Source organism: Lathamus discolor, chromosome 5 (assembly GCF_037157495.1).
Source record: "Lathamus discolor isolate bLatDis1 chromosome 5, bLatDis1.hap1, whole genome shotgun sequence".
NCBI lineage: Eukaryota > Metazoa > Chordata > Aves > Psittaciformes > Psittacidae > Lathamus > Lathamus discolor.
In genome coordinates, this window is record NC_088888.1 from 111,155,689 (window position 1) to 111,183,359 (window position 27,671).

Below are 27,671 nucleotides of genomic sequence, written 5' to 3' on the forward strand. Positions count from 1 at the left end.
CATCACCCCAGCCCTGGGGCTTCCCTTGCACAGGGGTTTGGATGGATCATCCCCTTTGTGGCTGGGGTTTTAATGTGGTGGGGAGGTTTTAATGCACTGATAATCATGAATTCTGCCTTAGAAATCACTTTCTGCCTTGTAACATTGACAAATAAAGCACGCAGTGACCAGAGCACCTCAGCTCTCCCCCGTGGTCCTTGGGTGCAGGTTCATGCAGCATCTCCCTGCCTCTTCCCCTCCACCCTGGGGCCCATCTCTGTGGTGTCAGGGCCCAGTCCCTGCCTGCAGCCACCTTCCCCTGTGCAACCAGCCCTTCTGCTGGCCTCAACAGCCGTTATAAGCACACATCCAGGATGGCATAAGGATTTGGGCAAACACGCTTGGTATTTCCCTCCCAAAATTCTCCCCAGCCCTCAGCTATTTTCAGCTGGGGCTTTGCGGTTTGTCTGTCTGCATCCCTCCTCCCAGCCCGTCCCTGCTCTGCCAGCAAGCCCACGGGAATGTTTCACATCTGGATCCATCCCTGAAAATGGAGCTGGGTGGATTTTGGGTGGGGGGAGAGGATAAATCCCAGCCCCTGGGTGGGCAGCAAGAGGTTTAAGCCCGCTCCCTCCAGTCTGGAGTTATCCCAAACTCCGGCTGTTGTCCTCTCCGGTCTCCTGGCAGGGGAGGCAGTCTCAGAAGCTGGTTTTGGAGCTGCTTTGGACTCTGCTAATGGTATATAAGATCCAAGAGCATCATCCCTGGGCAGCCGGGAGCTGTGGCCAGGCACCGCCCTGGGCCCTGCCTCAAAACCAGGCAGGAGCTGCCTCTCCCGTGGCACCAGCATCTGGGTTCGTGGCTTTAATAGGTGCCTGCAGGCTCCTGCCAGCCCCCTGTGCCCAGCCCCTGGCAGGGGCCTCACCGCCGTGTTTCCACCCTGCTCCTGGGAAGGATGAGGGGAGGAGGGCACCCGCAGGTTGCTCCCAAGACCCTTTCCCTCCTCGCACACCGCTTTATCTCCCTGCAGGCATTGCTCCTGCTCCAGCAGCCCCCTCCCCACATTCCCATGCCAGCTCCGTGCCCCTCATGCTGCAGCCTTGACTGACTTTTCCAGCTCCCACCCTGATCCTGGCTGGCTGTGTCCTCGGCTCCACTGCTGCCTGCATCCCCAGTGCCCCATGCATGTGCAGAGGTTCTATGTCCTCTGTCCCCACGGGTGCCTGTGGCCTCAGTCCACACCTTCCATACTGGAATCTACGTGGCCTTGGGTGCACGCAGCTTCAGCACGTTCAGCAAACTCCGATTGATACCCGTACAGGCTGGAGGGATGGAGATGGCCCAGGGTGACTGGTTGGGCTGCAGACATCCCATCATCTGCAGAGCGGGGACCCAGGAATCACCTGAGCCAAAGCAGACACGGGCTTTGATTCTGGGAGGACAAGGCCAGAGCAACACCAACACCACCAGAAGAGATGCAGAATCCCTCCCCAGTTCCCTCTGGGGGCTCGCTCGTCCCCTGGAGGGTTTATTCCCAGGAGAAATTCTCCAGCCATAAACATGAGCAATGGCACCGGCTGCTGCCGCCTCCGGGCACCCGCGGGGCCAGCCCCGGCACTACGGATGGAGGCTGAGATGAAGAAACAAATCTGGCCGCAGAACAAGCTCCTCCAGGCTGTTCCTTCTCACAGCTTGAAGCTGCTCAGAGTGGCCTCAGGCGCAGCAGAGGGAGATCTCCCTGGGATCAGCATCCCTCGGGGTGCTGGGGAGCTCGTACTGGCAAACCGCTGCCCGGGGTGGATGTGGTCTCCAGCGGCAGGATGCGCAGTGGCCCTATCCCAGTACTTCCACAACTCTTTGATGTGGAAAGAAAGAAGAAAATGTCTGGAAGACCTCAGGGTGAGTTTCAAACCACAGACCCCAGCAGCAGACCCTGGGAAGAAAGGATCTCCCCAAGCCCTGGTGTCAGGGGCAGCTCCTGGAGCTCCCAGGGCTGCTCACAAAAGGCTGGGCTTATTTTTTAAGAGATGCTTGAAGAGAAACAGAAACCCAGCCTGGAGCCATCCTGGCCAGCAGTGCCATGGAATGCTTTGGGTTGGAAGGGACCTCAAAGCTCATCCAGTTCCAACCCCTGCCACAGGCAGGGACACCTTCCACTAGACCAGGTTGCTCCAAGCCCTGTCCAACCTGGCCTTGAGCACTGCCAGGGATGGGGCAGCCACAGCTTCTCTGGGCACCCTGTGCCAGGGCCTCAGCACCCTCACAGGGAACAACTTCTGCCTCAGAGCTCATCTCAGTCTCCCCTCTGTCAGGTTAAAGCCATTCCCCCTTGTCCTGTCCCTACAGACCCTTGTCAAAAGCCCCTCTCCAGGTTTCATCAGCCCCTTTAGGCACTGGAAGCTGCACTAAGGCTCCAGCCTCCAGCTCCATCCTCTTCTCCAGCTGTGATGTTCTGGTCCTGACTACCTGTGTGACAGCACTAGCACTTGATGTGTCCAGGACCTGGCCATGAGGCTGGGCATGCAAAGCTGCTTGCGGGGTGCTCACAAGGTGATGCACAGCTCAACCCCCCAAATCTCCTATTCTGGCACTGCTATTGCAATGAGCACCCTCCCTTGCTCGCTCTGCACTCAACAGTGTGGCAGTGATGGATGCGACAGGGTTCCTTGTGCCCCTCTGACCCCACTGGGGTCTCTGCAATGGCTGCGATGAGTCTCCACTGGGAAATGTCTGCTTGGTGGCATGCACAAGGTGAGGGTGCACATACGGAGTGTAAGGTGCAGGTACAGGCATGCAGAGTGTACATCCAGATTGCAGGGTCCAGGCAGCAGTGTTCAAGGTGCGGGGTGAAGAAAGGTGCAGGGCATACACATGGGGTTCCTGATGCATGTGTTGCGGTGCAGCGTTCACACACACAGGGTGCACACAGGAGGTGCGGGGCACAGGCAGAGGAGACCCTGCCCCATGCATACAGTGGATGGGCTGGAAGACCCATACTGCTGGTCTCCTCCTGCCCCACAGGGTTTGGGTGCAGGGGGCAGGATTGCGCCCAGCCGTGGGTTGCTGGCACCCACCAAGCTTGATGGCACGAGGTTAAACTTCAACCCAGCCCATCCCTGGACTCTGGGACGGCTCCAGCTTTGCCCTGGGGATGCTGGGTTAATATTTCAGCCCTGCTGGGACTGAAACCACCGTGTTTGCTGGGTGCTAAGGGCAAAGGTCCCTCTGGGGCCAACAGTCCTTCGCACGGTTCAAGCCAGAGTTCAAACTGCAGCATCAACAGCCCCAGGCGACCCAAACCAACCCCAGCAGGAGGGTGGCACAATATGACCAGCTCCACTCACCCCTTGGACCCCAAAACTCCTGGAAATGAGCTGTTTTCCTTCACCCTCAAAGACTGCAAGGCACACACGGGTGCTGGCAGCAGGGATGCCAAGCTGGAGGGAGGACGCAGTGGGGTTCTGCCTGTGCTGAGTGGTCAGGATTAAGGGACACCATCTCCTTGCTCCCATACAGGCTCCATCTCCAGTCCTGTTCTCCCCTCCTCCAGAGGTTGTTTCAGAAAGGAAGCAATTTACTTGCAAAAGAGAAAAGAGGAAAAAAGGCCCCTGGAGATTGAGGAATAAAGAATAAAAGCTTCCCATAATTAAATTTCAACTGCTTTGGTTTTGAACAGGAAGAAAGGAGACCAAGAAAAGCCCCACCTGATTTCTGCCTGGCCGGAGACAACGCTTGAATAGCTCTTGAAATCAGGCACTCAGACAGCTGCACTGCTGCCTCAGTTTCCCCACTGCTGTAGGGAAGCAGCTCTGGGAGCCCCCAGATACAGGCAGCTCTGGGGAGGAGCACCCCAGAGGGTAGGAGAGAGTGGGGAAGCCAAATGTTTGGGCAAACCCCATCTCCACACTCCTGCACTGTCTGGGGGGCAGAGCCTTGTGCATCCATCCCTCCAGCACCCAGGCTGTGTGGTCTGCGAGTGCACTGCCATTTGGGAATGCACTGCAACTGGGAATGCACTGCTGTGTGGGAATGCACTGCAGACTGCGGGTACACTGGCCATTTCTGGTGCAGATGTGACGGTGCAGATGTGACGGTGTAGATGTGACAGTGCAGGGTAGCAGCAGGAAACCCCATCATGATTCAGCTGCTGGGCCAGCTCAGCACCAGGAGCTGCAGAGGTGCCAGTGAGGGTACAGAGAGGGAGCTCTCCCTCCTTCTATCCCCATTTGGGCTGTGTTGGAGAACCTCAACCAAGCCATGGCCACCCATAACCCTGCATCACCTTGGCCATGTCGGGTTCTGCAGCCCTGCCTGTGCTGTGCAAACCTCATGCCCTGGCCAAGCAAATCCAACCAAAGCATTCGCTGGCATCATGTTCCCATGATTTATCACGAATCCCAGAATCATTTGGGTTGGAGGAGACCTTAAAGCTCATCCAGTCCCAACCCCTGCCACAGGCAGGGACACCTTCCACTAGACCAGGTTCCTCCAAGCCCCATCCAACCTGGCCTTGAACACTGCCAGGGATGGGGCAGCCACAGCTTCTCTGGGCACCCTGTGCCAGGGCCTCACCACCCTCACAGGGAAGCGCTTCTGCCTAAGAGCTCATCTCAGTCTCCCCTCTGTCAGGTTAAAGCCATTCCCCCTTGTCCTGTCCCTACAGGCCCTTGTCAAAAGCCCCTCTCCAGCTTTCTTTTTGGCCCCTTTAGGCACTGGAAGCTGCTCTAAGGTCTCTCTGGAGCCTTGTCCAGTCTGAACAAGCCCAGCTCTCTCAGCCTGTCTCCAGAGCAGAGCTGCTCCAGCCCTGCATTTACACCACAGGATTTACACGAGCTGACCACTGGTCTCCTGATACCCACGATGAACTTGGGGGGTTGAATCCGTCACCAGTCTGGATGCTCCCTTGCCCCCTGGGTCCCTCCAGGACAGATCACTCCTCCTACCGAAATTTCACCGATTCACGAATGAATTCACAAACAGCTTCAGCACCTGGCAAAACGCCACTGGTTTCTTTGCTTTCATCCCTTGAATTATTCCCTGCTGTTCAGCTGTAATTAGCCGAGCTGTGACATCCCTCCTGGATGCAGCCGGGAGCTGGCGGAGGCCGAGGCTCTGCGGGTGAGTTGCGCTCTCCCCGCTTGCATCCCCTGCACCCCTCGCTGTTAATGAATAACCCCTTGAGGGGTGTTTTTTGGAGGTTTTGGTGACCTTTGCACAGCACTTAGGCCAGGAGCTGTTAGCTGGGCAGCCACAGCACCGTCTGACCCCAATCAGCTGGACCCTTTGTCGTCTATGGGGGCTTGAAGGTGTGCAGGGGGATTATTCATTAATGTGCTGCATTGCAAACCCAGCAGGGTTTCGGGATGGTCAGGAGGTCAAGGGGCTTTGAAGCTGGATGCGAACACCCATGGCAAAAGCTGCTGGAGATGCTGGGAGGTCCTTCACAGTCTACATAGCTCCTGCTCTGTAATTAAGAAGCAATTTCCCCTCCTTGCTTTGTGATTGTGCTGCAGAGGTTGGGTCTCCAAGAGCATCCATGGCCATGTGAAGGCAGCCGCCTGCAGCACTGCTTCCCTGCCCAGTACCACTGCCCGATCGGGACCTGTAGCAGTGCTCCCCGAGGTCACCTTGCCTGTGTAGCCAGCTCAGAAAAATCGTTATCATCCCTTCATTAATGAGGGATGGGGAAGGGTTTGCTTATCACCAAAGCACAGCCACGGAGCGCTGCAGAGCTCCTGCAAAGCGCGGCTCCCTGCCCATCCTTCTGGTGCAAGGCAGGCGTGCAAGGCGTGGAGCATCCCGCTCCTTGAAAGGCAGGGAGCAAAGACCCCCAGTGCCTGTTTTGCACTTGGTGATGCAATGCAGTGAGACCATTGCATCCCTCGCTGCCTGAAGCTGACTCCTTCTGCTGTTGTGTCCCCCCTGATCTGTCAGGGCCTTTTCCCTATTCCCCCCTTTGCCCAGCTTGCCCAGGCAGCAGGTTCAGGAGAGCCGCTCCAAGGCCAGGACCCCCAAAAGGGAAGCAGCTTCTCCCCAATCCCCTCAATTCGCAGCATCCCTGCAGGACACGAGACCCCAGGTTCAAATCCATGTCTGGATCCTGCTTTACCAGCCAGGAGCAAACGGCTCAGCCCCTCTCCTCCCCCAAGGAATCAGGCAAATCCCAAGGTTATTCATTATCCTTCCAGCCTGGCGGGAAGCTCCTTGTTGACCCCCAGGGCAGGACCAAGCTCTGCCAGGCTTGCACCGGCCACGATTGCCCGTAGTCCCCGGTTCAGGAGCAGCTGGAGACCCACTTGCTCCAGCAGCATCTCTTGGAGAGGCCGACAGGATGGTAAGGAAAAGCCAAGAGAGGATTTTCGCAGGTTTTGGGGTGGGAAGGGCGGTCCAGGCAGTGTGGAGCTATGCGCTGTGATCAGGGCAATGTGGATTTGTTACCATCTATGATATGGGTTCAGTAAGTAGTATCACCATGGCAAGAAATAGGAAGAGGGAGAGGGAAGGAAAGACAATGGATTCCCTGGATAAATCAGGCCAGGTTCTGGCTGCTGAACAGGAGTGTTTTATCATAGCATGGTTTGGGTTGGAAGGGACCTTAAAGCTCACGCAGGTCCAACCACCCAGCCACAAGCAGGGACACCTTCCACTAGACCAGGTTGCTCAAACCTATGGATTTCTTGCTTCCTCGATTTTGCTGTTTCAGGTTTTTATTCCATTTTCCCTGTCTCTAGCTCTGTACTCTGGCCCAGAGACCACCTCCGGGTTTTAACTTGCATGGGGGATCCTGTGAGCCAGCCCCAGCCCCACATCCCCCTCACCCCCAGCACTCTCTGCTGCTATCTGGGCTATCTGCAATAGCTTCCTGCTGGCCCTGGCCCCGGGCAGTGTCACCTCCCTGGGCTGGGTGATGGGCCATCCACTGTCCCTGCCCTGCCCTGCCCCTAAAATCAGCCTCGGGGGGCTGGGGTTGTGACGGAAGGTGGTGGCTGGGGGAAGGATGCTGTAGACACTCCTGAGAGAGCCCCTTCTGCCCCCTGGAACAGCTTGGCCAGTTTTAGGTGGTTCTGCCCTTTGGATGGGAGCTGTATCCATCATAGAGATGGGGAGAAGGAAAATGACCTGGGGACAGAGGAGGGAGCCTGGGTAGGAAGGTGAAAGGTAGAGGGTTTGCTGATGGACAGGAGGCTGTAGGGAGCTGGAGGAAGGATACCGCAGGAGGCAGCAAGGGAATAAATTGTCCCCTGCAGCCAAGGTGGGACATGGAGGGGCAGTACATTGGATCCAGTCCTGCCTGAGCAGGGGGATGCACATCTCTGGGGCTTGGTGGCCAACCCCACACAAGGTGAGCATTCACCCTTACTGCAAAGGAAGTCCTCTCTGGCTTGCTCACATGGACACATCTCTGCTCTACAGACTCAAGGGGTTGAGATGAACCTCTCTGTCCATAAATAATTAATCCTTTGGGAAACGTGGATATTGTACTGTGGTCTTGGCAGACAAAGGATGGGCTGTGGGGGGAGCCACTTGATTTCTTCCGCTTTAGCTCTTTTTATGGTCCAGGTTCATGGCCAAGGAGGAGTCAAGTTCCAGAACTGGGCCAAGACCTATGGCTCCTCTCCAGAGCTGTACTTCCAGCCCACCTCAGTGGAGGAGATCCGGGAGGTAAGGGTCCAGGAGACAACCTATGAGAAAGGAAGAGGAGGAAAGGCTGGGAAGTTCTGTGATGCTCCATCATGTTCAGTCAGAGAGGTCATGGGTGGTGACAGCACGAGTCCTGCCCTTAGCCCCAGGAGATGGCCCATCCTAACAAACAGCACGCGTTAAGATGCATCAAAAAGATGCAGAAAACCAGCATGCCTGGCCCCAGTTGGACTCTGATCCTTGGGCATCAGCATCTGGCACCCTGCTGAGGTCCTCTGCCTGCCCTAGTAGCTATGCTGAGGGGTGGGACTCCTGTGTCACTTTTGTCACCTCTAAGATGCCTCTGTCACACTAGGGTGGGCATTGCCTCTTCTGGGATCATCATAGAATGGTTTGGGTTGGAAAGAACCTTTAAAGGTCCTCTAACCCAACCCCAAAAGGATGATCCTGAGGGCTGTCTCAAGAGAGACCCAGGGGTGGTTTTAGCCCCTGATGATGAATTATCCAAGTAAATGGACGTCAACCATGGGTGAGATTTTAGCTTGGGATGCCTCACAGTGCTTCCGGCACTGCCCTTAGCACATGGCGATGAGGGCAATATTGGATGCTGTTGTCTCTGCAGATCCTGGATATGGCCAGGCAGCGGAACAAGAGGGTGAAGGTGGTGGGGGGCGGTCACTCTCCTTCAGACATCGCCTGCACCGATGACTTCATGATCCAGATGGGGAAGATGAACAGGGTCCTTAAGGTGAGATTGGCTTATTGGAGGTGCTGTGGTGGCCCTTAAGTGTGGTGGCACCTCTGTTCCTGCAGCCACCAAGGGCTGGGAGGAATCGCACTGACGCTGCCATTCCCAGCATGGGAAGTGAAAGGATGGGGAGGCTTTCCTCACAGACAGGAGCTTTTCCAAACCAGACCCTGAAATGCTGGTGCAACACTGGGGAATGCACATTCGCCCAGTGTAAAAGCATTGGAAGCCTATGGAGCAGCTATAAAAAGGCAAAGAAACGATGTCTTCCCTGTGTGCGTTCAACAAGAGCTTAACCTTGGCACGTTGTCCTCATCACAGCACAGTCTGATGGATGGGGAGGAGGTACCTGGAGGGATCAACTCTTGGTGCAAGCTTGAGAAGAGGCTTTAGGCAGAGAGAGCAGCCTGGCAAGGACAGGCTGGATGTTCCTGTGTCAGGTGGGGGATTGCTCCGTTTGATGACACCGGGTAGGAAACAGCTCTTCCTGGTTGCCATTGGATCATATCCTGAGCAACTCTGGGAAAATGAGAGCTGCTGAGAGGGAGAGCTCCGCCTGCTTTGCATCCAGACCTCCAGCGTGTAGGGACAGCAATCGTGGAATCATAGAATCCCAGGCTGGAAGGGACCTCAAGAATATTGGGTCCAACCTTTCTAGGCAAAGCATGACCTAGGCTGGATGGCCCAGCACCATGTCCAATGCACCCTGCCCAATGCTAGGGAGTCACCACCTCCCTGGGGAAAACACTGGGCTCTTACTGGGGCTGCATGGCTGGCAGGTTATAGAATGTGAGAACTGACCCTGTACAGGCACGTGTACCCGCGTGCCATGTGTGCATGCACACGTACGTGTGTGCATGCCCGTCTTGTGTGCGTGCATGCACTTGTGCACACCTATGCGTGTGTGTGTCTGCGTGCAGCCGAAGATGAAAAAAATCCTGACCGCTAGCAGTGTATTCCGAGAGCTGGATCATTAGTGGTAATTAACAGCAACAAGGAATTAAGGAAGAGCTCCCTCCCTGACAGCTCTGTCAGGAGTGGGATGGGATAGCTTCTAGTGATAATAAGATCTCCTTCCACCAGGTGCTGGCTGGAGCTGGCTGGGAAGGGCAGGAAGGCAGAGCAGAAGACAAGAGCTTTGCTGGGGGATATCTTTTCCCTTGCAACACCCATAGGAAGTTACAGGAGACATTACAGAGCCCCTGCACTGGGAAGAGCAAAGGGGAGCAGGGTCTGGGCCAGGTTTGGGTTGGGTGAAGGTCTGAGAGAGGTGGCAGATCAGGATAAGGCAAGTCTCCCGTACTTGGCTCTCCTGTCCAGACGTTATCAAGTGCATTGAGAAGAGCAGGGGTGTTTTTCATGGGGTGTTTCTCCACTAAGATGTGTGACATTCCCCTCTCTCATCCCATCCTTTGCAGGTAGACAAGGAGAAGCAGCAAGTGACAGTGGAAGGTGGGATCTTCCTCTCGGATCTGAACGTGGAGCTGAGCAAGCACGGGCTGGCACTGGCCAAGTGAGTGGGACACATGCAAGACGCCATCCCTGGGTATCCTCCCAGGTGTCCTGTCCTACATCAACTGCTGCACGTGGCAAAACAGGGGTGTTTGAAGAGCTTTGACTGCAGAATAGGGGTGTTAACTTCTGGATCTGGTCTTCCACCAGGGTCTGCAGATTGCAGATCAAGTCCCTCCATGGTGGAGTCACTGATCCTCCCTCAGAGCAAGAGGCTGCACGAGCGGAGTCTTTATCCCCACACCAACACTATTATTCCCACACCAGCCCTCCAATAGTGTGTGGAGCTGTTGGAGCAAGTCCAGAGGAGGCAACAAAGATGCTCGAGCGCTGGAGCAGCTCTGCTATGGAGACAGGCTGAGAGAGCTGGGCTTGTTCAGCCTGGACAAGGCTCCAGAGAGACCTTAGAGCAGCTTCCAGTGCCTAAAGGGGCTGACAAGAAATCTGGAGAGGGGCTTTTGACAAGGGCCTGTAGAGACAGGACAAGGGGGAATGGCTTTAACCTGACAGAGGGGAGTCTGAGAGGGTATCTTAAGAAGAAGTTGTTCCCTGTGAGGGTGTTGAGAAGGAAAACTGTGCACTGTCCCTTAAAGATGAGTGAAGCCTTGCTAGGTATGGCTGACATGGGGCAGAGGCTGAGCGGGCAGCTCTGGGCAGAGAAGGCTGATGGTAGAAAAATATAGGCTAGAAATGAGGTTTTGATGGCAAAGGGCAACCAGCCACTGGAATATATTATGGGGAGGCATGGGAGATTTTTTGCCCTGCATTGCTTTGGGATGTCTGGTGTCCCCAGAAGAGGAGGTGGAAGCGATCTTTTATCCTTCTACCATCCCCATGTGCCCACATGGCCATGCTTGGAGGAATGGATCTTGGTGCACAGAATTAGCCTCGGGATGCTGCCCCAGCCTTGCTCCACAGTGACATTTCGGGGGTAAACCCAGGTTCCTCTCTGCATCCTCTGAATGCATATGGGGGGGATGTCTCCACCCCAGTGAGTCACTCCAGGTTGATGGGGAGAGATGGGGACTTGTGAGATGGGACACAGCTGAGTTGACCTTGGTGACCTGCCTCTTCCTCCCCATAGACTACAGCAGCATCCTGATAGGTATGTCCTATGGAGATGTGCACACATGGCCAACAAACCCACCCATTGCTGTAGCATACCCTGAAGGGTGAAAGACCCTGCTTGTTGGGCAGGATCTGCACATGGTGTAATGCCTGCTGTAGTGTGCTGTGCCCCACACTGTGTCCCGCGCACTGAGGTCCTCACCCAGCCCCTTCACCTGCTTCCAGCTTAGGAGCGGTTTCGGAGGTGGCAGCAGCTGGTGTCATCGGGACAGGGACACACAACACTGGGATCAAGCACGGCATCCTCCCCACGCAGGTGAGACATGAGTCGGGAGCATGTTGACATGAGCATCCCACCACGTGGTGTGGGTCTGGGGGGGTCCTGTCTCCCATGGGATGGAGCTGTTAAGGGGAACCAGAAGTGCCCCATGAACAGTGAGACATCATTATCTGTCAGCCAAAACATAATCCAGCTCAAAACTCCTGTATCCCTGTGCTTTATGGTCTTCTAATCTGATGAATAAGCTCTGTACCAAAGGGAAAGCAGTTCTTGTATTGGAGCCTCCCAAAAACAAATCCCCGCAGGGCCCAGGTCTGTTTTCTACTACACACATATAGAAATCCTCCACTCACAGCTCCCATATGGCAATTTCATTGCTGGTTATGGAGAAGTGAAGTAATTCAGGGGAGTTCCATTTCTGTATTTGATAGCCTGTCCAGTGTACCCCAGAGAGAGAAGGGTCCTTTAATGTCACTACATCAATGGGCTGGGGGAGCCAAGCTCAGCAGAAAACACCTTGTGATGACGGTCATGATATGGGCGTCTTCCTGCTTGGCCCGCAGCCCTAAGCTTTGGGGTGGATGCAGCATGGAGATGGCGCACACTGAACCCTCGCTGAAGCTTCGCTCTCCCCTTGGCAGGTCGTAGCGCTCACACTGCTGACGGCCTCGGGGGAGATCCTGGAGTGTTCAGAGTCCATCAACGCAGACATCTTCCAGGCTGCCCGCCTGCACCTCGGCTGCCTGGGTGTTGTGCTCACGGTCACCTTCCAGTGCGTGCCCCAGTTCCACCTGCACGAGGTGACCTTCCCCTCCACCCTCACCGAGGTATGATGTGGGTGAGGCTTTTAAAGCCTCCCTGGGGATAAGCAAAGCTCTTGGGGATGGGACATGGTTGAGGGAGGACTGTGCTCTGGTACAGAATGCCACAGAATACCTGGTGTGTGTAGTGACAGGACAATGGCTTTCACCTGACAGAGGGGAGATTTGGATGAGCTCTTAGGCAGAAGTTCTTGGCTGTGAGGGTGGTGAGGCCCTCGCACAGGGTGCCCAGAGAAGCTGTGGCTGCCCCATCCCTGGCAGCTGAGCAATGCCAGCATTCCCACCAGAGCAGTGATGGAGGTTTGCCGTCAGCTTCATCTTCCCTGGGCTGCCTCCAAGCAGTGGCAGGGCTGAGCACAGAGGCTCCAGCACAATCGAGTTAGGGATGCTGAAGGAGCCTGCAGGCGTCAGCGCTGCCGCCCTCGGCACTCGCTTCTGCCCATGGAGAACATCACCATGAGATGGATCAACCAATGCCTCTGCTCTGTTTAACCTGGTGTTGGCAGGCGCTGGCAGGTCAGGGGAGATCTGGTGACTCCAGGCACGCATGAGTAAGCCTAATGCAGATTTAATGTTCCAGCTGGAGAAAATTGCCCTTGCTGGAAATCCTGGTCTGAGGAGCTGATGCGCTTCCTGGACTGAGCACAAACAGGGAGAAAGCTGTGCCTGGCTGAGGCAGCATCCCTGGGGGCAGGCAGGGTCCTGGAGGAGAGGAGCAGCGTCCCGCAGGGCATGGCTGCTCCCACAGGCCATGCGCTCTCCGAGGAAGTGCCGTCTCCCATCTCATCATCCCCTGCTGCTCGGCTAAGGGACAGCCTTGCTTTTTAGAGCAACAGATGGGCCACTTAAAATAGTCCATGAGCATCCGTGAGTCCATGAAGATGCCCTGAGGGCTGGAGCACCTCTGCCATGGAGACAGGCTGAGAGAGCTGGGCTTGTTCAGCCTGGAGAAGAGAAGGCTCCAGGGAGACCTTAGAGCAGCTTCCAGTGCCTAAAGGGGCTGACAAGAAACCTGGAGAGGGGCTTTTGACAAGGGCCTGTAGGGACAGGACAAGGGGGAATGGCTTTAACCTGACAGAGGGGAGACTGAGATGAGCTCTTAGGAAGAAATCAGTTGTTGGAACTAAACGTGCTTTAAGGTCTCTTCCAGCCCAAACCATTCTATGATTCGATGATCTTGTGCTCTTGACAATAACTTGGTACTTTCTTGTGTGTGAGGTCTGGGTATTTTTCAGGATAGAGCTCTCCATCTCCCAGTGTGGAGTTTGGTTTCATTCTTTGTTTTTGAGTTGAACCTGGGACAAACCGTGCTGGGGATGAAGAGTGTGATGGAGGACACATTTCAAGGGCCAAACTGAACAAATCCAACCCCGGAGCTGTGTTTCCATCATGTAATGGAGAAATCCTTTCAAACCAATTGTCATTTTGCTGCTGGATTTGTCCATCTCTGCCTTACCAGAGGTTCAAATCACCCAGACTAAGGTGTATAGCGCTAGTAATTGTAATAAATCTGGGACAACCCCAGAGGTGGCTTCCTGAGGAGGGTTCTGAGGTGCTCGCTTGTAGATATGATCTTGCATGGCTCTGAAGGTTTCACATGTTGTCTCCTCCTTGGCAAGCTCTGCTGCCCCACCATCCATCCTCTTCTTGTTGTCCCCTCTTCATGGCCATGTCTCTCCTGAAGACAATGTCTTCCATGAAGTCTACGAAAAGGCACTTCATTGACCATGGGAAGCATGAGAAGTGTAGGTCCTTGTTCAGCCTGGGGCTGAGGCACTGGGGACAGTGCCCTGGGATGCTGGTGCAGAGATGCTCAGTGCTGGAGAGTGGTTTTCCAGCTGAGCTCTCCATCCCCAGCAGGACCCATCTGACAGAGGCTGATTTTCCTTGAAGGAGGCACGGAATGCCCCTTTCTGTGGCCGTGGGCCTTCTGGGCTGTATGAGCTTGGGTCTCCACATGGCACTGTGGCCAGTGGTGGGAGTGATCTGGCTCCCTCAGCAAGCCTTTTGAAGGCCCACTGGGCATTTCTACGGAGCAGTTGGAAGGAATTCTTTCTCCTGGGAGCACATCAAAACCCACTTTCCCTGTCTCTGTCATTATAAAAACTCCTTTTAACTGCTGGATGCATTTCCTTGGAGCCCTCCCACTCTGATGGTGCTGGGAAGACAGATGGAGCGAGCTGGGACAGGATGGGACCTACTGCCTTGAGCTGAGCGACCATCGAGCTTGTCCCCTGTCTCTGGCACTCGATATCACCAGAGGCTGCAGTGCTGCACAGGGTAAAGCCTACAGAGAAGGGGCCACCCACAAGCTGAAAGATCTGGTAGACTTGAAATGCTGTGTGGGCTCAGCTGCATTCACTGGAAGGAGTTAGATTTCTGAATAGGGGAACTGAGGCATGAAGCCCTCCAAGAGCAGGAAAATAGTGGTGGTGGAAAGGAGCCTCTCCAGGAGCTCGGATCTGCTTCAGTCACTGATTGCCTTTGTCCTCCTGTGAGGTCTGATGTCCCCACTGGTGCTTCCTCAGCAGCATCCTCATCTGTTGTCCCATTTGGGTCTCACAGGTCCAGTTCCAGCCCTGGCTAACAACAGCACAAGCCTTTGTAAAGTTGGGCTCATGAAAAATATATAGTCCTTGGACAAAAGCAGCAAAATTTGTGGCAGGATTGATCAGGGCTGCAGCACCAGTAAAGCTCTGAGAAACGCTGTCCTTAATTTTTTAAGGACTGAATTATTCAATGCCCCATTGAGGTGGCTTTAACACGGCCAGGAATGCGGATCTAACACACTTGTGAAGTATCTTTTCCGCAAGCCCTGATCCAAATCAACCCAGCAATCCCTGTGCTGTGCCTTGGGACAGAGAGGTCCGTGTGTGTTACTCAAAGCCATTAGCATGTCTGCCTGCTTGCTGTCACCCCTCCAGGAGCAGCTGCACCAGAGCACTTCAGGGTCTTATTTTACCTGGGGGTGGGAAGGGAAGACATAGGAGTAAAGGGAAACACACCGAGATATTTCTCCCTCCCAGCCTGCAGCGAGTTCATTGCCAGTGTTCCCAGTTGCAGAGGTGTTGAGTTCAAGTTTAATGGGCTCAGGGGTATTTTTTGCCTGTGAATTGCCTGTTTGCTTCCTGAGCTGCAGCTTCCCTGGTGTCCTGCAGCAAAGTTCCCTGCTTTAACTGGATTTAAACGTGTTTAAACACGGTGGGAATCTGCTGGCTCCTTTTGAGCTCCTCACTCAACCTGGCAGACTGCTCAGACCTTCACTGCACCCTCTAGCACCTTTCCCGAGACAGACTGCTGTAGTATAGGCTGTTTTACACCTCCTAATCTGCCTTTTAGCTAGGACATTTATCTCACATGCAGGATAACTCCGTTATCCTGAGCAGGGCAGGTAGCCCAAGCTGAGCTTTACCTTACTCAGCATCCTCTGCCTGGGCTATGCCCCCTGCACATCTCTCCCCATCCCTCAGGGCTGTTAGGAGGGTGAAACAAGAATGCACTCTATAAATATTAATGCCATTATCAATTCTCGGTCATCCCTGCTCCTCGCCTCCTTCCAGATCTCCAGCTTTCATGTTGAGCAGCCCATCGAGGCGGAAGGGAATAATGGCAAGGGAGCAGGTTGTTTGAAATATTTAAGCTTGAGTTATCTAAGACATTGCAAATAATATATGTGTCAGAGGAGCCGGCTCGGATTTGTGGTTATGTAAGATCTGCATGCTTTCTTTTCTGGCCTCGTGATTATCTTTATCACTGGGATGAACTCAGCTGCTCTAGCTGCTGACAATGACCAGGAACAAGGCACGGGACCAACAGGGTTCATTGCACAACTGAGGTCACCAGAGGGACCTGCAGAGCATCCCTGGATAGTGGCAGGGATGGAGTGTGGCTCCCCTTGCCCCACATCTGCTGGGGGGCAGAAGAGGATGGGTCAGGCCCAGATATGCTACTTGTGCCCCTGATCTTTGCAGCTCTGGGGCTTCCTGAGCTGGAGGGGGTTTGTATTGTGTGATAAGGCAATGAGTTTCAATTCCAGAGAAGTCTGTGATTTGCCTCTGAACCTGTGCACAAATTTAACCCCCCACAGATGCGCACAGTTTTAACTACCTGGTAGGTTAAGAGCTGCTGCTTTTGAACTGAGCCTGCTTCCTAACCCTAACCCTTTGTGGGTGTCCCAGGCACCTGGGATGGATCCCTCAAGCCCAAGTTCCCCAAGACCACTCAGTGCCTAAACCCCCTCTCCACCACTGGGCCTGACCTCATCCCTCTTCTCTAGAATCATTGGTTTTGGCCTCAGTGCATGGAAAAGACTCTTCCAGCCGAGGCTCAGACACTGTACCCTGACACAGTAGAACCCTGCCAGGCACGGGCAGCACACAGGCAAAGTGGGGGGGAGCTGGGGATCCATCTCCTCTCCCAGAAAGTGACTCCACATGCTCCCTTGCTCCCCTTCACTGCTCCGACTGACCCATAGCACATGTGCTAGTGACTGACCGTGCTTCATCCTCCCCAGCATCTTGGCTGCATCTGCCCCTTGTGCCGTCCTTGCCCTTTCCCTGAGGACCCTCAGACCTGCATTGCAGCAGGCGCAGTGCCTGACCCTCGGCTCAGGGCGCTCTCAAGGGTGTTTGCAAGCAAGCGGCTTTTTTGGCACGGCCTTTACGAAGCAAAGGGATTTGTTTTGAGCTTCTCAGAGGGAAATGAAGACGAGCAAAATCCCCTGGGTCTCTGCGTGCCCCAGGGTCATCTCCATTGCAAGCACGGGCCACATTACAGCAATTCCCACTGCCTGACCCTTGCCCAGCCCCAGTGCTCAGCCAGCAGACAGCCTCCCCAAGGACTCCTGAAGCTGGCGTGCCCGCTGCGCTGTAATTACCCTACAGAGTCAGGGGCTTATTTCCCTCAGACCAATACCACAAGAATCAAAAGCGCACATTGGAAAAGTCACCCCTGTGAGCAGTTCGCTTCTCTGCTCAGTCGTCGTTGCTGGAAGGCAAACAGGCATTGGCAGGATCACTTGGGAAAGCTGTATCCTTCTTTCCCCCACTTGTTTTACTACTTGATGCATTTGTTCCTAAACCAAACCAACAAAAACGTGCAGGTGTAGCTTTTGCCCTGCTTCTACTTGTGCAGCCGTTCACTGCTTCCAACAAAAGGACTACTCTGGACACAAAATTGAGACGAGCTCTTAGGCAGAAGTTGTTCCCTGTGAGGGTGGTGAGGCCCTGGCACAGGGTGCCCAGAGAAGCTGTGGCTGCCCCATCCCTGGCAGTGTTCAAGGCCAGGTTGGACGGGGCTTGGAGCAACCTGGTCTAGTGGAAGGTGTCCCTGCCCATGGCAGGGGTTGGAACTGGATGAGCTTTAAGGTCCCTTCCAACCCAAACCATTCTGTGATTCTATGATGCTATGAAAATAGGCTGGTTTGGGAACATCTTAGATTTTGTGGCTCTTTGTGGGCTGCAGATGTGAAGATGAAGACAACAACATTAGCATTAATGCTCACCAATTACATGGATATGTTATTCATCTTCCCATCTTCCCTGCTCTAACAGGACCATGGCATTACAGCAGTGCGACACCATGAAGACCCTCCCTCACCTTATGGCAGGGTCACAGCAAGCTGCTCAGTGCTAAAGCAGCCCATCCTGGTGATTAATACCTCATTAAGACAAATAACTCAAACAACGCAGCTGGAAAAGAGCAGCTTCACAGCTAAGATTGCCATGACCTTCCTGGGGTTATGTCCATGGGTCATTGCACCTTCTCCTGTGCCAAGCAAACTCCTCGAAGCAAAGATGCTGGGGTTTTAAGCCTTTCTGCAAAGCTGTGTGAGACCTCTGGAGGAGGAGCAGGGGGTGGTTGATGAGGTTGTTTGCAAGAGGGATGTGTGCTGGCCTGGCTGAAATAGCACCATGCAGTGAGTGAGCACAAGGTCCCTCTGTTTCCACACACACAGGCAGGGGAAAAGGGCTAGGGCTGAAGGATCTTCTAATTCCTGTGACCTTCCTAAGACTCGTTTTTGGGTCTTTATGAGTAATTTGTCAATTTGACATTTGAAGACCTCTCTGGGACAGGGACATGTAACACATCCCAGCTCCAGGCCCCACTGCATCCCAGCTCCATCCTTTGTGCATCCTGGCTCCATTCCCTGTCACCTACGGGCTCCAGTGCTGCAGAGGGCTGTGCTGCCAGACTGTGAATACTGGGGAGGGCAACCCTGACACTTGAGCAAGAGGTGGATTTTGGTGGCTCCAGCATAGAGCCAGCTGTTCCACGGCTGATCTGTGCTGCTTCAGGTCTGGGAATGCCTGAAGGAGCAGCTTGGGAGCAGCAGGTGTGTGATTGCGGGGGGATGCAGGGTCTGAGCTCAGATGCAACACCAGCAGCATCTTCAGGACGGGGAGCTCTGTTACAGCCGAGGTAGAGGAGACAATGAGCGTGTCCTTTTCCCTTCCCCAGATGCTGGGTCCATGGTCTCTGTTAGCCCCTTAGTGCACAGCGGGCTGTACTGACTCCCCTTCAACCCAGAGAGACTGCAGACAGACACCTCAGACCTGCCCTGGCATCCCTGACAGTCCTCTGAGGTGCCTCCATCCTGGGATTCCTGCTCCTGGGGGCAGGACAGTCACCAACCAGCCCCTTTCCTCTGGTTATTGCAGGTCCTTGATCACCTTGGGGACCACCTGAAGAGATCCCAGTATTTCCGATTCCTGTGGTTCCCTCACAGTGAGAACGTCAGCGTCATCTACCAGGACCCCACCAACAAGGCAGGTCCCTCTGGGCTCCATGCATGAAGGGAGAAGGGCCCATGTGCAGAGCTGGGATGGGCTTGCTGGGGGGGCTGATCAGAGAAACAGTAATTTGGGGCCTCATGGACTCTGCCTGTGCTCCACAGTAAGGAGAGTCCCAGGACGCAGAGGCAGCTGGGGCTATGCAAGCTCTTAGCATCCTCATGACAAAGCCTGGTCTCTTTCTGAGGCTGGATGTGTCCCTGATTCATCACAGGAGATTTGGGCAGTCCTTCTCCAACCCCCCACTCGCAGCTTGGTCCTGACCCAGCCATGTGCTTCCACCTTCATGCCTGCTGGCAAGGAAGCTGCAAACCCTGCTGGTCCCTAACAGCCGTCATCTTCCTGTGCTTGGTTTTGCAGCCCCCCTTGTCCTCCGCCAGCTGGCTGTGGGATTATGCTGTTGGTTATTATCTGCTGGAGTTCTTGCTTTGGATCAGGTAGGAGCATGCTCTGGGCAGCGCCTGGGGTTGGGTGGGTTTGTCCAGGGCTGGCCTCATCCACATCTTTCCTCTGCATCTATGCATTGAAACCCGTGCTGCTTTGCTGGGGGAACTGTGACCCACAGCACTCCACCGCTGGGGAGGGAGGAGAGGCTCCCGTGCAGGAGGAGCGGGTTCGGGCTGGGATTAATGCCTGGGGCTGCACTGCCCTCTCGTGTGCACAGGGGCAGAGCACGCAGCACTGGTGGCACCAGACTCTTTCCAGTGGTACCCAGTGACAGGACGAGGAGCAATGGCCGTAAACTAAAACCCAAGAAGTTTCACCTCAACATGAGGAAGAACTTCTTCACATTGAGGGTCCAGAGCACTGAACAGGCTGCCCAGGGGGGTTGTGGAGACTTCCTGTCTGGAACGAACCTGCTTTAAGTGGCTCTGCCTTGGCAGAGGGGTTGGAGAAGGTGAACTCCAGAGGTCCCTTCCAGCCCCATCAGTCTGTGATTCTGTGATCTCTGGGCTCAGATCTCACCTCCGTCTCTCTCCCTTGCAGCACCTTTGTGCCCAGCTTGGTGTGCTGGATCAACCGCTTCTTCTTCTGGCTCCTCTTCAGTTCCCGGGTGGAGAATATTGCCATCAGCTACAAGATCTTCAACTACGAGTGTCGCTTCAAGCAGCACGTTCAGGACTGGGCCATCCCCATGTAAATGGCTCTGCAAACCCTTCCTGTCCACCCCCATCCAGATTCAGTAACTGAGCCGTATTCCATTCCCTGCCTGCAATCTGCCCCAGCCCAGGCTGCCTGGAGCGGGAGCAAAGCCGTGGAGAAAGAGACACCATTCCTACCTGCACGCTTAGCATGGGGACCCTTCTGCATCCCTGTCCTGAGCTACCAAATCCATGCCACACTATGTCTGAGGGCTTTGAACCCAAAGCAGGGGGAGGGATGTGCTGGGACATGCCATGGCTTGTCCAGGGCTGGCCTCACCCACATCTGTGCATCTCTACATTCCCTGAGTTAGCATGGGGCCAGGGATGGAGCTGTGGGGCTGGGGGTTCAAACCCAAAGAGAGCTCGCTGTGCCCATGGCACCATTAACTGGGGCTGGGGTCTTCTCCTGGGCAGTGAGAAGACGAAGGAGGCTCTGCTGGAGCTGAAGGCTGCCTTGGAGAACAACCCCAAGATGGTGGCTCACTACCCCGTGGAGGTGCGCTTCGTCCGGGGGGACGACATCTGGCTGAGTCCCTGCTTCCAGCGAGACAGCTGCTACATGAACATCATCATGTACAGGTGAGCCACGTCCCCATTCCAGCCCCTCACCTTCCTCTTCCTCCCAGGGTCAGTGTGCTGGTACAGCAGTCACCGTGCCTGGAGTCCCAGCAGCAGCACATTCACAGCTCAAACACACCGACACCAGCTCTTGGCGGCACTGGAGAGCTGGGTTGAATGAGCTTGTGCACTTTTGCCCACTCGCCCCACTCAGTTTGCGGGTACCAAGCCACAGGGGATGGTGTGGTCCTGGAGATCCCTAGAGCCACCCACCCCTGTTTCTTGAGCATCTTGTCCTAGGTGAGGGTCCGCTGGCCAAATGCTGGTGGCATGCATCTTCCCAGAGGTTTTTTATCACCCAGTGCTGGTCAAAGAGCCGGTGGTGGGTCCCTGGGGTTGTCTTTCTCCCCTGGGGTTGTGCAAATCCACCTGCAGCCCTGCTAATGCCTTCCCTATCTGATCCTGCTCCAGGCCCTATGGGAAGAATGTCCCCCGCCTCAACTACTGGCTGACCTATGAGGGCATCATGAAGAAGTATGGTGGGAGACCGCACTGGGCAAAGGTACCAATGGCCATGCCTTTCTGGGAGGACAGGGGCTGCAGGGGGGGGTCCCTACCCCTTTTCCATCATGGCTCATCATGGAGGGGGGGAACGGTGCAATTAAGTGAGGATCAGAGAAGGTCTCCAGCTTCAGACTGGTCCCAAGGGGAGGTGGATGCCTCTAGGAGATGGCATTCCTGATGATCCTACCCACCCTGGGCATGTGGATAAGGGGTTAGAGGACCCACCACTTCTGCAGCGGCTTCTCACAGCATGTGGTGGGGTGGTCCAGAGCCAGTGATGGGCAGCCCTCCCAGACACTGTCCCTCCTGCAGGCGCACAGCTGCACCCGGAAGGACTTTGAGAAGATGTACCCAGCCTTCTCCAAATTCTGCTCCGTCCGGGAGAAGCTGGATCCCACGGGAATCTTCCTGAATGCCTACCTGGAAAAGGTGTTTTACTGATGGGGGCAACGAGGGGGATGGAGGAAAAACCAGCCATCATCCCCAGTTCCGGGGACACGCCATAGCTCATGGTCCTCCACCGTCCCAAGTCCCTGTCTCTGCCCTTATCTGCATGACAGCAGGCAGCAAGGGCTGGCCCCATGGGCAGGGGTGTGACATGGCTCTGAGGTGCCTGGAAGTCTTCTGGAAACCAGCAGCTTGGGGGGAACCATGTCCCTGTCCCCCAAGGCCTGTACAGCCCCAAGTGCCTCCTGTCCAAGACATCTCAATAAAGGCCTTTCTTTGCGCAGATCTTATCTGAGTCTGTGCTTCCAGCCTGGGCATGTGTTCTATGGAGGTGCCCATCTCCTGGGACAGGGGATGGGATTTGGTGTCCCTGTGCAGCCCCACTACAGGGGTCAGATCTGGACATAGAAACCAGAGCCCATTGCAGAGCCTGGGGCTGGAGCCATCCGTGTCCTTGAGCTCAGGTTGTCTCCCCTCACAGAGGCACGCAGGCAGGTTTTGGGAGGAAGAGGCATCCTGACAGGTCCACCCTAGCCTGGCTGGTGTTGGCGTACAAGAAGCCACGCAAGGGCAATGGGTTGTGGCCTCTCCCAGGTGGGGCTGCAGCTGTACCACACTGCCAAAACCTGAAGGAGATGCTCGTGTCCTTCGTCTCCTAACAAATGTCCCTGCTAGACTGATCCAATGCCTCGCTTGCATCACCAAGGGACGGGGAAGGGGACATGGGTTTCTCAAGAGTGGGGCAGGATTCATAGAATCACAGAATCCCAGGCTGGAAGGGATCTCAAGGATCACCTGGTCCAACTTTTCCAGGCAAAGCATGACCTAGAGTAGATGGCCCAGCACCCTGTGCAGCTGAACCTTAATGGTGTCCAGTGTTGGGGAGTCATCACTTCCCTGGGTAGATTATTCCAGTGGCTGACTGTTCTCATTGTGAAAAGCTGCCCTCTTGTGTCCCTTCAGACTCTCCCCAGCAGTAACTTGTGCCCATCACCCCTTTTCCACGTCTTTTCCACATGACTTCTTCTAAAAAGGGAGTTTTTAACTTCTTTGCAGTCACCCTTTAAATTCTGGAACATGGGGATAAGGTCCCCTTGAGCCTTCTTTTCTCGAGGCTGAACAAGCCCAGGGCTCTCGGCCTTTCCCAACACGGCTGCCCAGTGCTTGGATCATCTTTGTGGTCCTTTTCAGGACCCTCTCCAGCCTGTCCACATCTCTTCGGTACAGCAAGCACGCGTAAAGCTGCCTGTCTCCTCACGCATCCTAAGTAATGAGCCCACGAATTCGTTACTGCTTTCTTTTCCCATCAGTAGGTGGCATACTCGGAAAACGAAAAGTTGAAAGCCTGGAATCCATAAGCCGCTGGTGTTTGCTTTGGGAAGGCCCCTTCATGACTTGGTTAGTTAATTCTGAACACGGACTGCTGGGCCGGTTAGCCAAACCTCAGCAGCAGAGGGTCCTGGAGATGGGTCACCTCCAACACAGCATTTCCCTTCCCACACCACATCTCACCACTGGCCATCCTCCCCATGGGCATCTTGGGTCTGGAGCTCACTGTGACCGTTGCCACTTTACCTACAGATGCTGCCAGGCAAAGTGGAGTAGAAGCCTACAGGAGGGCTCAAACCACCCTTAGTGAGGCTATAGAGAGTTGGAGAAGGGAATGACTGAAAAAGCTCAGGAAAGCATGAGAAAGCACTTGCAGGACCTACAGGGTAAGTTCCCATTCCTTGGGACCTCTCTACAGCCACAGGCAGTGTTTAGGGATAGACAACAACATCCCAAAACTGGATGTGGTGTAGTAACACGTAGTAACGTGTAGTAACATGAAGGCATCTCCTTGCAAGACATTGGAATCAGGAGGCTCTTTCATACACTGAGAGTAACTTCATCACACAAAGATGCTTGGAATGCTGTGGGAATGGTCTCAGATGATTCAGGTTTGTTATTCATGTTCATGGCTTGCTCTCTTTACTCTGTAGGTTCATAGGCAGTCGCCTCTGGTGATTTTTCTCTCCCTATAAAAGCATTTCTGAGGTATTTTGTATGCGTTTTATGATACTGCGTAAGTAAGAGGCCTGTGCGGACGAAGTTGCAAAGCCACGATCCATGATATTGGAGAAGTCATAGCAGCCCAGTGAAGTGCCCACTGACTGGAAAAGGGGAAATATAGCGCCTGTTTTCTGAAAGGGGCAAAAGAGAAGCCTGGGGAATTACAGGCGAGTCAGTCCCACCTTGGTGCCTGGCAAGAGCATGGAGCAAATCCTTCTGGAAACTGTGCTAAGGCACATGGACAATAACGGGTTGATTGGTGACAGCCAACACGGCTTCACTAGGGACAGATCATGCCTGATAGATTGTGTGGCCTTCTATGACAGAGTGACAGCACTGGTGGGTAAGGGAAGAGAGACTGCGATCATCTACTTGGACTTGTGCAAAGCATTTCACATCCTTGTGTCTAAACTGGAGAGGCGTGGATACGGGGATGGACCATCTCCTGGTTGGTTCACATCAAGGAGCAAGCCTTCTACCGGCTTTTCATCCCCAAATCTTGCATATATTTACCATTCCCTAGACTTCTATAGGTATAAATCATGTCCCCCGCCCTCGGGCATATATTATTGCAGGGTATGAATCATGACCCCGCACCCTGGGGCAGCTGCACTGGAGGTTTTCTCAGTTAATGAAGCTGTGCCATGCCAGGAGCAGCCACTGAAGGGGTGAGCAGTGAGCAAGTTAATCCAGTGCCTGAGTGATTGCACGAGTGACATCAGTGGGAAAATGCCTTAATTATCTTCTTCTCCCCCCAGTCAGTTCCTGAAATGAGAGAGGTCTTTGGGATCTTATCACAGCCCCTCTGAGCACAGCCTGGTTGTGGAAAACCAGGGGCAACCTGGGGCTGATGAGGACTTTGGGACAGGGGGATTGAAGCTGCAGAGACTCGAGGCGAGAGGTCATCATGAGCTTTGCTTCTCAAGCATAAGAGGGGACCTTCCCCAGGCTTCTGCTGCCCTCCTCCCTGTCCTCCTCACCAGCTAATGCCAAGTTATTCTGCTTCACTCACTTGCACATTTCTAGAGGATAAAGTTTTCCAGTTGTAGCCATATGCCAGGACCTGGGAAGTCATAGCATCTTTAAGCTGCATTTCCTAACAGAGGAATTGGCTTTTTAGAGTTTTTAGAGTTTCTCCATTTTGCCTGCAGACAAAACATGCGATCACCGCAGAAGGAGTGAGGATGGGATGCCCACATGGAGGTTTATTCACCCGAATATGCCGCTGATTTTAGGGAGCTGCCCTTGTGGTAGCATGTCCACCATGCCAACCCTGCTCTGCTCTTCCCTTAAATGTCCAACAAAAACCACACCAAGGAGGAATTTGCCTGGCTAAGAGGACTTTGGGGCTGATCCAAGGTTTACTATAGCCTTCCCCCCTTGGGCAAAGGCTGCCCTCAGGGATTTTGGGCATCTGAAGCCAGGTCTGATCAGACAAAGCTGGCTAGGAAAAGACTTTCAAAGTGGAGGGATTTGACTCCCATGCATTTTGGGTGTGAAGAGCTGTGCTGGCCACCCCCAGCTCCTGGGATGCCCCTTGCAGCTCCAGTGAGAATGGGCAGCAGTCCATGCAGCTGCCTGCCCTGAGGAAGGCATCTACCTCCAGGAAACATGAAGGTAAGGAGCTCAGATGTCCAAACCTGGGTGATTTGACTTTCATCCCTATACACATTTAGTTCAGGCTTTGGAGATCGATTTCCCCCAACATCGGTGATGAGAGTTGAGGTTACTATGAGGCTTTGTCACCCTATTCACACCTGGTGAGGCTGATAATGAGCATGTCCTTTCATGGTGAAAAAGCGCTGAAGGTGAAAATACAGCTGAAATGCACCAAAAGTGATTGAAAATACTGAGCTGGAACAAGAGGCCTTAAAAACTGTGCATAAAAGAAGCCTTGAGTGCAGGTAAGCACCAGGGCAGACCAGTAAGCTGACTAAAACATGGCAAGATTTGGATGGGGATCACAGCCCTGCCTGTAGCAGAGGGAAGAGAGGCAAGAAGGCTACTGCAGCATGCAGTCATGGCCATTTCTATGGAGAATCCTGTAGCCAGATCCTGATGGAGTGATCTTGGTGCTGAGGGTACCTGGGCATCCCATCCTGGTTCCCACCTGCAGCAACTCACTGTGATTGCTCCCTGAGAAAAGAGCCCTTTAGCCCTGGGTATCTTCCCCACCTGCATTGAGTAGAAATGATGGGAATCTTTCAAATAATACAAATCTAACTCAAAGGGTTTGTTTGAGGCTTGTTTCTAGAGAGTAAAATAAAACTGGGAATTACCTACTTGGATCGCTCCAGAGGGATGTATAAAGCAGATTTGGCTCTCTGACAGCTTCCAGTGGTAAGGAAAATTAGCTTTCCTTCTTGGCATCCCATGGAAATATCAGAGGAGGGCTTATAGCTTGCAGCAAAGTAGAGGGAAGTCCAACAGGGTCTACTGGGAGAAAGGCCAGGAGTGAGTGGAGAGCTCTGTGCTGTCTCCTGCAGAGCTCCATGGGAGCTTCTTCCACTTTGGAATGCTCTGGCCAGGGTCTGGAGTGGGGAAAAGAGGGTAGTGCAGGGATGTTAGAAAGCAGAGCCCATGGTACAGAAATAGCTCTTTTGGGAGGTGCTGGTGGTGGAATTACTAAATCCAGCAAGGAGAAACTCCCCCAGTATTTGTATCTGATACAGCGGTCTGCACCCAGGCTGGATGTAAGGAAGGAACTGTTTACACTGAGGGTGCTGAGGCCCTGGCACAGGGTGCCCAGAGAAGCTGTGGCTGCCCCATCCCTGGCAGTGTTCAAGGCCAGGTTGGGCAGGGCTTGGAGCAACCTGGTCTAGTGGAAGGTGTCCCTGCCCATGCACCCCTCCTCCAAGTGTGCCTCTACTTCATCTGCATCAGGCTCTTTGGCACCTTTGTGCACTGAGCCCCACAGAGCTCTGGTTGGCAATGCTGAACTTTGGTCTGCTTCATTGGGAACAACCCAATGAAAGAACAGGGAAAGCAACAGCTTTCTCCTTTCTGCTCCAGACAGACACTCTTGCAGGATCAGCCCCTCCAGCAGAAAGGGCTGGACAAGCACATGAAAGTCAATTCTCCAGGCTGAACAAGCCCAGCTCTCTCAGCCTGTCTGCACAGCAGAGGTGCTCCAGCCCTCGGAGCATCTTCATGGCCTCCTCTGGCCTTGCTCCAACAGCTCCACATCCTTCTTATGCTGGGGCCCCAGAGCTGGATGTAGGACTGCAGGAGGGATCTCACCAGAGCAGAGGAGAAGGGGAGAATCCCCTCCCTCGACCTGCTGGTCACACTGCTGGTGATGCAGCCCGGGATGCAATTGATTCACACATAAAGTAGGTGATCAGAGACCTGCCCAGGCTGCTCCATGGTTACATGCTGGCAGGACTAGCCAGGTCTTGGGAAGGTCATGCCATGGTCCAGAGCCTGATGTCCTCCCATCCAGCAGCAAGTTCTTCAGCAGGACTCCAGGAAAGAGAGCAGGAGTATTGCAATCCAGGACAAGGTCAGAGAGCCGTGGGCCCTTCCTCAGGGAAATGCTGCTCAGCTGTAGGCAAATATGAAAATGGAGACAGCCCTGCCTTTCCTCTGTAATCTCTGCTGTGCCTGGGTTTTGTCTGGGGTGGGTGCTTGGCTTTCTTGCTAAGGCACTGAGGGCCTTGGGCAAGATGTGGGAGATCCATCAGGTGAGCTGAGCCGGGGTATTTGGGTTTCTCCTGCAGACACTGTAGGGAGAGGCTCTACAGGAGGTGGTTTTAGCCCCACCTCGTTTAGGACAGGAGACATCACCCTGCAGAGATCTTTATTCTATGCTCAGACAGGCTGCGAGTGGCCAAAGGAGGCTGCAGGGAGAACAAAGCAGAGGGTTTCTATCTGTCCATTTCATACACTGAGACAAGCAAGAGTGACCTGGGAATCCAGGAACAACGGGATGTACGAAAGCACAGAAGAATATAGGGATCTGGTTCGCTTTGTTTTGTTTTCCTGGGCAATCACATAAAAATTGCCACCGGGAATTCTGAAATTCTTTAAGCCTTCACTCATTTTTTAGTAGAAGCGAAGCAACGA

At 54.2% G+C, this 27,671-nt stretch overlaps 1 protein-coding gene across 1 annotated transcript; it reads left to right on the forward strand.

Moving 5' to 3' along the window:
* Positions 1-6,186: 6,186 nt before the first annotated feature.
* On the forward strand, positions 6,187-21,839 carry LOC136014482 (L-gulonolactone oxidase-like). Its single transcript, XM_065679239.1, has 12 exons — positions 6,187-6,313; positions 7,540-7,641; positions 8,243-8,368; positions 9,787-9,881; positions 11,174-11,264; positions 11,870-12,055; positions 18,709-18,816; positions 19,201-19,277; positions 19,828-19,977; positions 20,400-20,564; positions 21,015-21,105; positions 21,420-21,839. Exons 1-12 carry the CDS (start codon positions 6,311-6,313, stop codon positions 21,546-21,548), a joined length of 1,323 nt encoding a protein of 440 aa, XP_065535311.1. The 5' UTR covers positions 6,187-6,310; the 3' UTR covers positions 21,549-21,839.
* Positions 21,840-27,671: the final 5,832 nt, after the last annotated feature.